The following is a 14,448-nucleotide window of genomic DNA, read 5'->3' on the forward strand; positions in this document are numbered from 1 at the left end:
ACGGGACAGATACTGCGCCATTTCCTTTCCCAAAAAAAACCAATTATTATTATTATTAAAGGAAATGGCGCAATATGTCTCATATCGGCGGACACCCGAACCGGGCCATAAGGGAAGGGATAAAGGAGGGAGAAAAAAGAGGAAAGAGAGAAAGAGGTACCGTAGTGGAGGGCTCCGGAATAATTTCGACCACCTGGGGATCTTTGACGTGCACTGACATCGCACAGCACACAGGCGCCTTAGCGTTTCGCCTCCATCGAAACGCAGACGCCGCGGTCGGGTTCGAACTCGGCTACTCCGGATCAGTAACTCAGATACCTGCAGAAATTAAATAATGCCGCGCAGTGGGTTTCGAACCCACGGCGGTGCGAACAGATCAGCTTTGCTAGCCACTGCACGAGAGCGCTATGCTATTGCCGCAACCGATTACGCCTGGTGTTCAACTTCCACTCTCTCCCGCTGTGCATTACATGTCGCCGTCTTCACTAACTTCCATTCGTGTGCAAAAAGTGCTGTTAGCTTCCTACTCCGCAAAATCCGCTGGTGAATGTGAGGCCTATGAGATAGTCCCGAAAGGAAAGAAAACGCGCATACCTCCCTTCCTGGGTAAATGAACACCTCAATCGCGTTTTGAGCTACGTGGCGGTAGCTAGATGTGCGCTGCATGTGTTGGCGTTGACAACGTTGTGGCAGAATCACGGCACTGGACACCTCAATCGCGCTTTGAGCTACGTGGCGGTACTAACATGTGCGTTGCATGTGTTGGCGTTGACAACATTGTGGCAGAAACGCGGCACTGGAGGAACAGGCCTACCCGCCGCGGTGGCTCAGTGGTTAAGGCGCTCGCCTACTGAGCCGGAGTACTGGGTTCGGACCCGGCCGCGGCAGCCGAATTAGATGGAGAGGAAATGCAAACGGCGCCCTTGTGCTGTGCGATGTAAGTGCACGTTAAAGATTATGGTGTGATCGAAATTATTCCGAAGACCTCCACTGCTTCTTCCTTGCTTCTTTCACTCCGTTTTTTATCACTTCTTTCACGTCGCGGTTAACGTGCCCACCGAGATAATGTGAGCCAGTTACTGCGTCATATCCTTTCCTCGAAATCATTTTTTTTAATAGGCCGCCGGTGTTCATTGGGTAAATTGGCTTTGGCGTTAACAGGATTGTAGACTCCTATGATTTTGAGGAAAGGAAAGGCGCATAAGGGCGCCCTGGGTGAGTGAACACCTATAAAGTGGTTTTTGGGGAAAGGGAGTGGCGAAGTATCTGTCTCACATATCGACAGACATCCAAGCCGGGCCGTAAGGGAAGGAATGAAGGAGGGACTGGGAGAAGAAAGGAAGAAAGAGGTACCATAGTGGAGGGCTCCGGCATAATTTCGATCACCTGGCGGTCTTTAACGTGCACTGACATCGCACAGCACACGGGCGCCTAGCGTTTCGCCTCCATCGAAACTCGGCTGCCGCGGTGGGGTTCGAACCCGGGTACACCGGATCAGTGGCCGAGCACCACTGAGCCACCGCGGCGGGTTTACAAAGACGGAGGCCCTCCTTTGCAACCAACTCCAAACGGACGCTTTCCCGAATCCAGAGATATATCTTTCCTGAACGTTATGCCCCGACGTTTAACTACTGCGGCATTTGAGCAGACCTCTTTCATATGGTCCGGACTAAAGCCCCTCCATGACGGAAAAAAACGTCATGGAGGGGCTTTAGTCCGGACTTGCCCACGGCAATACATCCCTACGCCCACGTACCACACTTGAGAAGCTCGTCTACACAGCTCTACCCTGGACGACCAACGCACACCGATCAGTCTTGTTCTAGAGACTTCCAGATTCCAAGGAGCCCTGGCCGACCCCTAGATCTGGGTAGGCTACTTTTCCATACCTCACGGCGAACGGGCGCATACCGCCTTGAGGTCGGGTATTTTTGACCAATTCGGGCCGAAATAGTTTGTCGACTCTTTGGAGGGCCATTTTTCCTTACCTCAAGGCGGTAGGTGCCCGGTCGCCATGAGGTATGAAATTGTGAGCTGCCGAGTGCTGACGTCGCGGCCGCCATGTTAAGCCTAACCATAACTAAATAATAACCTAATTAGGCGATATTGGTTTCTAACATGTTCTTCTCATCGAGCCTGTTACGAATTTGTCATTCGTTAGATCATGATGTCATCGGCAATTAATTATAAGCGATCAAATTAAGCCTATCCACAACTAAATATTAACTTCATTTGCTAATATTGGTGTCTAACGTGTTCTACTCCCTTAAGGCTTCCAAATATATAATTCGTTTTATGATTATCTCATGAATTACTGATTTATAAGCGATTAAACATAGTCACGTGACAAGTTAATTATGGCGTCAGAAAATCAGTGACCTCACTAATCAGTCACCAATTCCATATACTAACGACGTCACCAATCAATCACCAATTGTGTTGCTATATTGATTCACCATGGAAGCCGCCATCTTGAATTCCGCGCACAGAAAATTTCAAGCCGAAGAGAGGTGGTAGCAGAATCCAAGAAATCGAGAAACGTCATGAGTAAGAGCTAACTCGGTTAAAAAATTTCTGCCAACATTACCTCAGTGTTCTGCTTAAGAGCGTGAACTACGGGAGCTTGAAGTGCTTACATCCGTGTGCTCAACAAACATGGAGAAGACCAAATCCGAACATCCGCGGATGTTTCCTTTTTACAGCCCTTTTTACACACAAGAAGCGCCATCTACCTCGGATTTTGCACTACATTTGCGATGTACAGACACATTCACTATATGCGGTATATTTTCTAGTTATATGAGTTAATGAATTAATGACGAGTCGTTTGACACCATCCGTAACCTCCTGTTACAAACGGTTCGGCCGTAATGACCGTCTGAAGGTCCTCGGAATAAACGCTTTGGGGGCGGAAAGGTCGTCGTTGCGAATTCCACACATATTTCGGGCTTCATGTCAATTAGTAATTTGATCCTCAGGAACATGCCAAGTCATTTGACGCCACTGCAAACATTCTGCTTCAAACGGGTGCCCCCGAATTTTATGTAAATGGTGGTTCCGTGGGGGGGGGGGGGGGGGGGGGTCAAACTTCGATAGCCGCTATACTGTCATATACCGGGCGTTTCACCTTAAGTGAAGCCAATGTTTTAAAATAGGGTTTTTCAAGTATGAAGGCGGCCTCTGCGGCACAATAATACCTGCGTTGGCAGACACCAGAAAACATGTAAATATTACTAACTAGTTAGCCGCTTAACTAATTTCTGATAATTAACTATACCAGTTATGCTATCCTGGTTGCAATTAGGGACTTGTAGCCGGTCGTTAGTACTAGTCATATCAGTTTTTAGAATTTCGAAAACGCGATTACCCTCGCCGCTAAGGCTAGACAAAATTTGGCTTTTTCGACTATAGTTACGAGCGCTGGAGTGGTTGCTTTGCCTGCAAGCTTTCGAAAGCGCACGTATTTTCGCACGATGCAGCCACTCTTCGTGGCTGACAATGCACTTTGCTTGACTTCTGACACCATCTTATAGTTGACCGTTATGAGTCCCATCTTTTGATATGTATCTTTTCCCAACAGCCAAGTGGTCGTCCAACTGACACGTGGTCGTCCCCGACAACACATTCAATTGAGTATTTTTTTCTGTGACACAGGGTTCCTGAGATGGAGCCTGCACTTGTCTTTCGGAGTGATGGTCGTTCCATTGTACATCTTTAGGTGTGAAGGGGCTTCATCCAACTGGCTTCCTTGGGTGTGTATTTCTGGAATGACGTTCAATGATGCTCCACTAGCTGTCAACCTGGAACCTGATGTGCTTGTTGCTGCCTCAGTTTAGTAGCGTAACAAAGATTTCATCGTTCTTCCTTTTCTACAGAGCGAGAACTCCCTCTCAATTTGAATCACTTTCTTGAACAGCTCTGATGCTTCCCTTGGTCTTGCACTGGTTCGCAAAATGGTTCTTTGTTCCACGCTTGTTACACTATTTTCTCCACGCTGGAAATATAAGCCAAGCAAAGTATCACACTTGTCGGAGCAGTTCCTGCTTGCTGGTGTCACTTTCCGTCGGCATTTCCTTGTGCGGCTACGTCATTCCCGTTCAGGCCCCGTCACGTGACGTTTCATTGTCATAGCCTTCTTGATAACAAAGTGTTTTCTCTGGGATTGTCTGTCTCCTGATGCTCATAGCCAGTTAATTCAGTAGTTCTGATGTTGACAACATTGATCAGAATTATACGGTGAATCAGACTAGTACGCTTTTTTTTTTCAGCTGAGCTCAAGTTAATATTTTAATATATATGAATTCTATATTTTAGTTGATTTTTAATGTACTGTATTTAATGAATATTTTTATTATATTTTAATGTATTTATTGTATACTTTAGTGTACTCTTAATGCATTTAATGTATGTTTTAGTATATTTTTAATGTATATTAAATATATACTAAGCGAACAGGAAATCTGTTTTTGATGCATTTCTAGGAATATTCAAAATATTACTCCTAGCATACTTAGAAAGCATTCGTATTGCAATTTAGGCATAGGGACAAAAAATTCAAAATAATTAAGAAATTATAAATGTGTTAGAAATGAATTTTTAGCACAGCCTTTTTTTCGCTAAGGGACGCAAATTATGAAAATTCTGAGGGCACTCTAACTCAGTAGCAGGCAAAAATATTTCAGGAAGAAGATATATAGCAGGAAACATGGAGTGATGCTACGTTCTTAGAGGGAACTGGTCTGCCATAGGCACTGGGCTAAAAAAGAAGCGTCACACACAGCCAGCCGTCTTCGAGATTCTTTAGCGTGAGCTACATTATCCCCCGGCAAGCTAAATGCAACCGTACGCGAGTTTCATAAGTCTTTGGATGCAGACTCTTGTCAATTGCGCAGCACTTGCCGAGAGGCCTTCAACATTTTGCTGACATGTACGCTTTCAAAGAAAACAGTCGCCCTCTGCGTCAGAATTCTCACCGCGCGAACGCGGCTAAAGTGGCTGGAGACTGAGGCGGGAGAGCGGGATGACAAAGAGTGCTTATTTAGCTGCCGTTGTACTAAATATCCCCCCCCTCTTCTTCCTTCCGTGTTCGATTAGCGTGTGTGTAAAAAAAATATTTAAATAACAGAATAAATCGAGGCTTGTTGGGTGGGCCCTCATTTCAGGGGCCCATTGGCTTTAGCCGCCGCTCTTGCCTGGCTTACCAGCCAAACAGGGTCTTCCGGGTTCTCTTGGAATTCACACTACTACACTTTGCGGGACCATGGTCTAACCAGTGGTCTGGTATCGCAACTGAGCGGCTTCTAATAGAGGCCAAACGTGAAAGGGGGTGATTGAGCGTGGGCTGGGCGTATGTATGCCACAGCCGCCTTTGTCCTGTATTGCGTCCATTCAGACTGATAGTGATGGTTATCCTTGAGCTCTAAACAAGGCCTAACGCCATATAGTCAGGATTTTTCCATTTTCCACTGCCTTCTTCGTGTCGTGGTAACACCAGCACATGGCGTGCTCATAAATTTGCTCAGCTCGTGGTAAATGTCATCTTTATTTCCGGCGATGCCCAAGGTGCCTCGTGGCTTCGTGCCACCGTCTCGAGATAGAAGAAGAATAAGTAGAAAGCCCGCCCAGTTTTCGTCGGTCCCGTTCTTCCTCAGACCTCTGCATTTTGGATCCGCCCTGTGCCCGCAACGTCGTCCACCACACCAACGGCTCGGAATGCATGGCGGCCCCGGCGCGGAAGCAGCGGGCCCGCGACAGAGCCCCTTCCCAGGGACGCCGCAAGAGCGCCGAGCAGATCTTGGAAGAGAGCCTGCCGAGCCGTCGCCACGCCCTGTTCGTGGCCTGCATGTCCACCGTGAGCGGCGTGCTGGCCTGCGTGGTGCCGTTAGCCGTCAACTGGTGGCAGCAGAAGGGCGAGGACCGAGAGTGCCTCATGCTCTACGCCGACGTGCGCCGCTCGGCGGACCCGAGCGTGAGCCCCTGCGACGACTTCCACCGGCACGTGTGCGCGGGGTGGACTCGCCTGAACACACCGCTCGAGGCGTACAAGCAGCGGGCGTCCTTGATCATACGCAACGCGGTCCTCCTGCAGCAGTCCGGGCCAACGGGGCACTCGGCGAGGGACAAGGCGCACCGGCTTTTCGTGAGGTGAGCACGCGCCGCGATCCCTTATGGTACACACGTTGTGCCGCAGACTCCTGTACTTCGAAATGCTGAACGCCCTTTAGAGACGTGCACTTTAAACACAAATACGCTTGTATGGGAGTATATGGGTGTATACCTCCTTTTGATCAAAGGTACGACAGCTTACTCCCTTTCTACTCATTTGATGTTTAGAGTGTAGGACGTGGCAGAGCTAGGCGCACGGTGCGCAAAGCGACGTTAGGTATAGCAGTCTGTCCATAGGACCTGTCTTACTTCGTGCGCCGCAGAGATAAAAAATGAGGATTAACTAGTCGGACCTTCCGAGTTTCTTGTAATACCAGCATCTATTGGCAACTACAGAGCTTCTCTGGCACTCATTTCAGTTAGTCTATCAGCCGATCACTGCTGTCTAAAGCAAGAAACAAAATCATTCTAGCATTCTTGTTTAATCGGGGGACAGCAAAATTTTCTTGCGTTTTTTTTTGGTTGGTTGGTTCGAATGGTGCGCATAGAATTAGGAAACATCGATCACCTATTGTAATTCGCCTGTACCTTACATATAATTTGCACCGGTAGCTGTCACTACGACGGCATGACTAGGCGAAACAAAGCCTCTGAACCCAAACCTTCAAGTCCGTACGCTCCAGCAAATTGCGCTTGCGCTATACGAGAAGAAAAAATAGGACAAATGTTTCTGACGCAGTAATGTACTCTTTCTCTCCTGTTTAGCTGTCGCTGCTCTGAAAAGTGGTTATAAGGACGGGAAGGCGCAGTAACGGTCCGAGCTTGTCTCACTCTGGGTCGGCACCGTGCCTTGAGGTAAAGATTGAAGGAGAGGATGAAAGAAGGCAGAGAGAGGATCGAGGGCTGAAGTGGATGGCTCCGGATTAATTTTGACAACCTGGGATTCAATACATATCCGGATGTGCACTGTATTCCCGTTTGTTTTGAGGCTTGTCCATTTTGTATTGTTTTCCTCCACCATGAGTTTGATAATGGGCAGTGACATCGCACAACACATGGGCGTCCATTTGCATTTCGCCTCCATGGAAACGCGGCCGCCGCGCCCGGGATTCCATTTCGCGTCCTTAGTGAATGCGCTTATCACTGAGCCACTGTAAGGGTAACCGCTGCGCTTGCTCTCTGTGACACGCACCTGTGACGCACTCTGGCAAACTGCGCATGCGCGAGAAGAGAAGAGAAAAATTGGCAGCGGCTTAACTTGGCTAACCCAGGAATTCAGCGAAAAGCAAGGACGGTTGCTAAGCGGCTGAGACTCGTCCATGGCACCTCCCTTACACGCTCGCGACAGCCGTTCTATATATGTACCCACACGACCACGTGGCTATGACGTGGTATCACATTGGTCTTGCGGCACCCCCACCGGATGCCATCACGTCGCTTCACATCACCCCATCGGATGTTCTTAAGCTCAAAGCCCAAACGTCATACAAAGTCAATTGAAGGTCAACTAAAGTTCATGAGTCAAGGTCAGGGGTCAAGAGTTCGACACCATAACTGTACCACATATGGTCATGCACGGCTAACGTGGTTGGGCTGAAGGTCGATCAAGGTCATTATCCGGCCTACGCTATGACTGCTTTACCTACCGTAGTGAAGCTTTTCGCTTCAAAATGCTAGGCGCTTACCCGAACGGCAGTGGGAGCAAAGCGCAGTGATCGCTCAGTTCTCACCAGGTATGCTGAGACCATGCAAGGTTCGCACGCCGTGCGAGGACCTTGAATGGCGAGGTGGATGCAGGAAAGGTGAACTGTCAGGACGGAACGAGAACGAAGACAGACGCAGGGCCCCCGATTATCACAAAGGGAGCCAACGAGTCTGTGGCATACGCGTACTGACAATGTGGATCGCAAACAACAGACGTGATGAAGACGTGAGTGACGTCACGATTGCGACCTTCGGCATATACGACGGGTCACTAGGCGGCCCTCGGGATCAGCGCGTAATTCGAAACTGTCTATCAAGAAATTCTGAATTAAGCATTTTTTACGAAGCCACCCCTAACAACCACTTCTCAGTATCATCCCGAATCTCAGCTTTTCAAACCACCTCTCAACTGCATCTATCTAAGCCGTACGTCAAGGCATGGCTGCTGTTGCGATTCACAGCACACCTAGGGTGACTGTCCTGCGCAGTTTTTCGTTCATTTTTTTTCTATATAGTGATAAAAGACGTGTTTTTTAAATTTAATAATGAATCACCAACTATTCCAGCTTTCTGCCTTGATTGCAATGTAGCCTGAACTTTGTTTCTAAAACAGTTAAGTTTGAGATCACAAGAGACACCTAAAACACTGGCATATAATTGCTGCTTGTTCACTCCCCCTTAGGGTTCTAGCCCAATACTAGCTTAAAGCTGGAGAACATACAACGATAAAACACCGATTATATTTAAGGTTTTTATGGCACACGTGATGTCAAGCGTAGTTGTGACGTCAAATTCTCCGCTTGGCTCATGATACCGAAGCTATATGTGACAAAAAAAATCAGATAAAGATGGGTTACCTCGTGCAGACGAATTCAACGCTGTGACCCATGTTTAATGCCTTGCGCATCATTCCAAAGAAAGCATAAAACAAAAGCTTTGTCTGTCCTTCAGACCGAATACAGCTATGTTTAGAACATATAAATGTGTTATCCTTTACGATAATATATCAAAAAAAAGACCTTCAGAAATGAACTGCTCCAAACGACGTTGTTTTCATGAGGAGCTACCTTCGAGTTTCCCACAATCTTGCACAGCTCGTGAAAAATAGGTCCTGCGAATAATTTCTTGAAAGGACCTTCTTACGATTACGCAAAGAAAAAAGTCGCTGTGATCAGCACAATATTCCACCTCCAACTACAAATCAAGAGTGTGGAGGAAAATTTAATCATATATGCTGAAAGGAAAGCATTTAAATGTAATGTTCCTAACCTGCCGTCCAATTTTCTGTTCTTGTTTCTTTGCTTATTTATGTTGAGCCCCTTTATCTTCATAAACTATATGAAACCCAGCGTGAGCGCAATAACATTCATACCTTTTGACGGCTTTTGCCGTTGAAGTTCTGTACTCGTCGAGTGAAAGAGCTCAGTTTATGACAAAAAAACAAAAAACGAACGTTTAGACCTAGGCTGAAAGCCCAGGAATTCGCCCGGAGTTCAGCTTGTTTTAAAAATGCCCTTCTTAAGGGAAACATAAGACATCAGTGCGTTTTCTTTTTTGCCTGCCCAGTTTTTGCTAAAGTGCGTTTCACGAGCCTGAGTAGTTCGCAGATAGGTTAGCCCGACCCGCCTAGCATCTTTTGCAGCTTCAGCAACATTCCAAGGCTGAGGCAATAGAGCCGAATGAGGAGTACTTCCACATCTGCTTCGCCAGATTTAGTGGCCACGAAATATTATTTACCTGTCACTTTAGCCGCTTCCGCGAAATACTGAGCTCAGGAAAAATAAATCGTTTAGAGTGCATGGCACCGCATAGGAGCAGTGGAAGATGGGGATGAGGAGGACAGCTGTCAACTTGGGCGTTGTTTCTAGATAGTATTCCTTCTGCTTGTTTTTTTTTTCCCCGTGATGACCAAATTGCTATGTTGCAACTTGAAGAACAGATGGAGATAGAGTCTTTTCAAAGCGGTGTCAAGAAGGATATATAGTTTACGCTGGCTGCTAAAGATTACGACTTCAACACATTGCTCCCACTCTAAGGCCGACATTTTGCGACTCTCTATAGAAGGAAGACCAAGTTTGCGTGGCCTTACACTCTGGTCGCACCGTCGCTTGGCAGTGGGGAAAGGCTGTTTCCAGGTGTTTTTTAGAGCGCAGCTCTTAGGCGCCTGTTCTTTGCTTCCGCGTCGTAGTCGTAGGCGTAACCGGCTGTCCAAGTAGTAAGGTGCCTCGATGCCAGCGCCGGGTGGGGACAACTTAAGCGACGCCGCCATATTGAATCACAACTGTCCTCTCCCATGTACCGCGAAATGCTCGACTGGTAGCCCAGTGTAGCTCTCGCTACAAAAGGCCGTTCAAGTTATGTGAAGCGCGCCGAGAGCATGAACGGCGCCGTTACAAACGATAGCGCCGCTGATCCGGTGTGATTTAATATGGCGGCGCCGCTGAAGTCTCCAACCCGGCGGCGCTGGCATCGAGGCACCCCATCCAAGTAGCAGACCGAAGCGCCACCAGGAAGGTGGCTGCCACGGGAAGACGCCGGAGGGTGGCTACTAGCAGCGTAACACGCCACCTGCCAGCCCTGAAGAGCTGCACTCTAATTTCGCATTACCGGCTATCGTAATCATTTGTTAACTTTTTTTTCTGACGAATAAGTGATCCCTTTGGCTGTTTATTTCTAAAGACAGAGTTCGCAGCATACGCGCCAACCACACTTTTTTGTCATTTGATTTATTGAAGCCTTAAGAGCCTACAGGCGTTACATAAGGCGGGGCTAGAACAATGTTCAAGAAGTGCTGATACCATGTTCAAACAAAAAGGAAAGAAACAATGCAAAAATGATTAATTGCGCACTAGCACTGGAGGACGTAATTTAGGAAAGCAAGAAACATTATATGAAACACTGAGGATAGTGAAAGGCAGGGAACTCAATTGGGCTAGTGCTTCTAGGAAAAAAAAAAGCTACCATTCATCGCTATTGCGCGGTCAACAATGAGAGCTAAGGGATGACAGTGGTTTAGGTGAGGCGATACTCATGGTGGGGGTTATTACATAGGATGCCCGAACTCAAGGTGGTTAAACACAAAATGTAGAAGGCAAATGCGGCGTTATTAAATCCGTGGGAGGGAGAGAGTTTAAGTTCAGTGACGCTAGTATCAAGTGAACACTGTGAAAAGATAAATTCCGCGGCTCGGTTTCTGACGGCTTGCATTTTTATTGGCGAGATGCGCTAGTGAAGGGTGCGAGACGGATTAAATGCCTTCGAGTTTCGGGCGTACTTCAGTCTTACAAGCGAGTTGTCTGACTTCAAGTAGTGCTGATTTTAGGTTTAGTCGCAATAATCAAGAGTGCGTAAGGCCTGAGATACCCGCTATAACTATGTCAGGTGGACTCCAGATATTTTTAACATGAAGTTTCGGTATGGGAGTTGAAATGACGCGGTATGTGCAGTTAATACAGGTTTGTTTACTAGAGAAGGAGATCAGTTGGCATTTGTGCCATTTTCACACCTCCACAATAATAATGCAATCTCCCTCTTGAGATGAGAAAAAAAATGGCTGCGGCTTAGCTCGGCTAAGCCGGTTATGGAAGCGAAAGCTTTGTTATGCGTGGTTGTGCTGTGTTGCTAAGCCAGGTTAGTCTCAACCTCTTCGTCCGTCATCGAAGCCGTAGTCGTGGCTGAGGCAAAAGCAGCAGCGGCTGCCTCCAAAGCTCTTCGCTGCCACCTTTCGGCATCCTTCAACCGCCGTTTTGCCAGTCGGCGCTCCCGTTCTTCGTCAGCTTCTGCCGCTAGCTTGACACGTTTAATTTCCCTACCTCTAGCTAAATCTTAGAATGGTTGGCAACGTCAGCCGGATGATCAGACTGAGCCCGTCGTCTACGCGACCATCCCGACGGCGCAGACGGTCCCGGCCAACTCGCTTCATCCATAGCGAGAAACTGCGAGGCGGCAGTGTGTGTAAAGGCACGCGAGAGTGGCGCCGTCTCCATTTTAAGTGAACGGCGAGTCACGTGATTGTCATGTGGCACAGGTGAAGGGGCGGCGGTGGGCGCAGCGGCGTCGGCGCGCGGCTGCAGCTGCGGCGATTCACGTGGATGACACATATGAAGGTCAAATGTACCCTGCCGATGACCTTCACTAGACGAGGCTAATAAAGCTTGCGCTTTAAAATAGACACTTTACACAGTCTATTAAACGAACCCCCAATCGCTCTCCGCACCACCCGCCCTTTTCGCTTCTCTTACCCCAATCTTTTGATCCCAGGTGCCTCAGCCACGCGGCCTCCGAGGACTTACTGCGCTCCTTTCTGCAGCGTCTGAAGCTAGGCTGGCCACTGCAAGCCGGCACTGTCTCACGAGTGGACTTCCTGGACACCTTGGTAGGGTCGTCACTAGACTACGGCGTGCCATCGTTGTGGTCAATGGCCGTAGGTCGCCACCCCACCTGGCCTCAGCAGAGCATCATCTACCTCTACCTGGACCCTTCCGTGCCTCAGTGGATCGCGCATGTGCTCCGCCTAGTGCGCCGACGCAGAGCGCGCCTCTACCTGCGTCGCTGTGCCGAGATCATTGGCGGCACTGGCCAGTCCTACGAGGAGATGATTCAGAAAGTTCTCCGCATGCACACGGCGCTGTCGCGGGACATATACACCCACTACGGTTTTCCCGACGCGCAGTATGTCAACCTCTCTGACGTGGACATGAGGGTCGCGATGAATCGCCACCTTCCGGACAGTTCGCAACTCTGGCCTAAGGACGAGATGCTCGTCCTCCATCTGCAGCTTTTCAGGCGCTTTTTGGACGGCTACACGTCGAGCGAGGAAGCGAGGAGTCGGGCGCAGCTGTACATTGGCGCATATGTTGTGTGGTACTTGTCGCCGCTTGCTTCCCAATACCTAACCAGACATCTGATGGCCGACCTTGGACTCGCGGACGAAGCGGACGGGTACAAAGCCGCACGCTGCTTTGACGCAATCGCGGGTCTCATGCCTTTAGCCGTGTGGAAGATGATGCACGCTATGATAAATGAACACGAAACCGCAGCCATGTTCGAGGTGTTCGGGGAGGTTCGCAACGCCCTTTATGACGCGACTCGTCGCACGGATGTCAGCACTGCAGAGGATATGCGCCTGGCCATGAACGATGTCTCTTTGAACGCGTTCAACATGTCCGTGACTTGGGAGACAGTCGAACAGGCCTACAATTACGTTCCGATGATGAAAGGTTCCTTTCTCAGCATGTACCTCACTGTGGCCTCGGCAGGAATGGCCACGTACAAGGACTCCCACCGCAACTCTGCCAGTGACGTTCGCTACCTACCCATCATCACACTGAGCGAGCTGTACAGAATGCTGGTGCTGCGAGAAGTTGGGGTTCCCGTGCACCTGGCGATACCCCCCTTTTCCACAGCAGCTTCCCGGTGCATCTGAAAATGGCGGTATTAGGAAAGTACATAGCTTTCAACTTTGGGCTCATGTTCTACTACATCTTTTACAGAACAGCCAGCTTCAAATTGGTGCCGTTCGATCTTGTCCGATACAGTAACAAGGAACAGTTCACAGAGATTTTGTTGTCAGCGAGACCAGTTCTCTTGAGCCTAAGCCTCCACCCCTCTCACTACGTTCCGCTGGTTATCCACTCGTACGTCCTGGATGCCATACAGAGGACCAGCTTCTTCCAAAACGACGGCGCTCAGGAACCCTCCGAGGGCGCCTACCCTCCGGCTGACAACGACGGACAACTCGTCATGGGACAGGGCTCCGAACTGCGCCCCGTTCGAAGCCTGCAGGAGTTAAGTCCTTGGGAGCTGCATCGGCTCTTCTACCTGGTCTCCTGCTTCGCACACTGTCGCAGCCTCGGAGACATGTCCCTTCCGAAATCCATCTGCAACGTGGCGCTGCCCGCAAGCGCCGGTTTCTCGCGCGTTTTCAAGTGCGCCACAGGTGATGCCATGTTCTTCAACACCACATGGGAATGAGCAGCGGAAGCCGAAGACGGAAGTGCCAGATGAGATATCTCACCTATTTCGGGAAACTGTCCGCTAAAGCTTACGAAAAGGCGGTGAATAATTTGCTTCCAGTTGCTGCTGGAACACAGAGAACAGCTCTCGACGACAGCGCTACCATTGTACCCGACGGCAGCGTGTTCGCACGAAACATTATCATTAATAGGATCCTTGCAAAATCAGTCGACAAACGGTGGTTATTCGACGTTATACGTACTAGCGGACAAACATTTCACAGTCTATAACACTGCTCTAGGCTATTACACTGGTGCGGAGATATGTTTTAAGCATCTGGTATTCCACACCTAAATACATCTCTCTTTTAATGTGTGCTGCACATTGCGCAAGCCCGGGTCGCAGGCTTCAGCATAGCACTTGCGTTTGCGTCACTGCCGTCTAATCACTTGCGTTTCCTATTCCTATCATTTTACACCATGGAACTGTACGTCTTTTGACGCATATTATGCTAGCGTGAAAACTAAGGTCTTTCATGAGCAAATACACTCAGCCTGGCTAAGAGTGCCAGCTAATCATTGCTTGAATGCCGTTATAAGTGAGTTAGAGAGCATCTGGTCTCCGGTATCGCCAAAGAACGAGTTTAGCAGTCCAGAGTAGCCCAAATTCACTTGTTCTCAGTGT

The 14,448-nt window shown here is 48.8% G+C and overlaps 1 protein-coding gene across 1 annotated transcript; it reads left to right on the forward strand.

Annotated features, from left to right (window-relative positions):
- Positions 1–5,631: 5,631 nt before the first annotated feature.
- Positions 5,632–13,237, forward strand: LOC144130272 (uncharacterized). The gene is made up of 2 exons (XM_077664232.1): positions 5,632–6,144; positions 12,070–13,237. Exons 1-2 carry the CDS (start codon positions 5,717–5,719, stop codon positions 13,232–13,234), a joined length of 1,593 nt encoding a protein of 530 aa, XP_077520358.1. The 5' UTR covers positions 5,632–5,716; the 3' UTR covers positions 13,235–13,237.
- The last annotated feature ends 1,211 nt before the right edge of the window (positions 13,238–14,448 follow it).

This window comes from Amblyomma americanum, chromosome 4, assembly GCF_052857255.1.
Source record: "Amblyomma americanum isolate KBUSLIRL-KWMA chromosome 4, ASM5285725v1, whole genome shotgun sequence".
Classification (NCBI taxonomy): domain Eukaryota; kingdom Metazoa; phylum Arthropoda; class Arachnida; order Ixodida; family Ixodidae; genus Amblyomma; species Amblyomma americanum.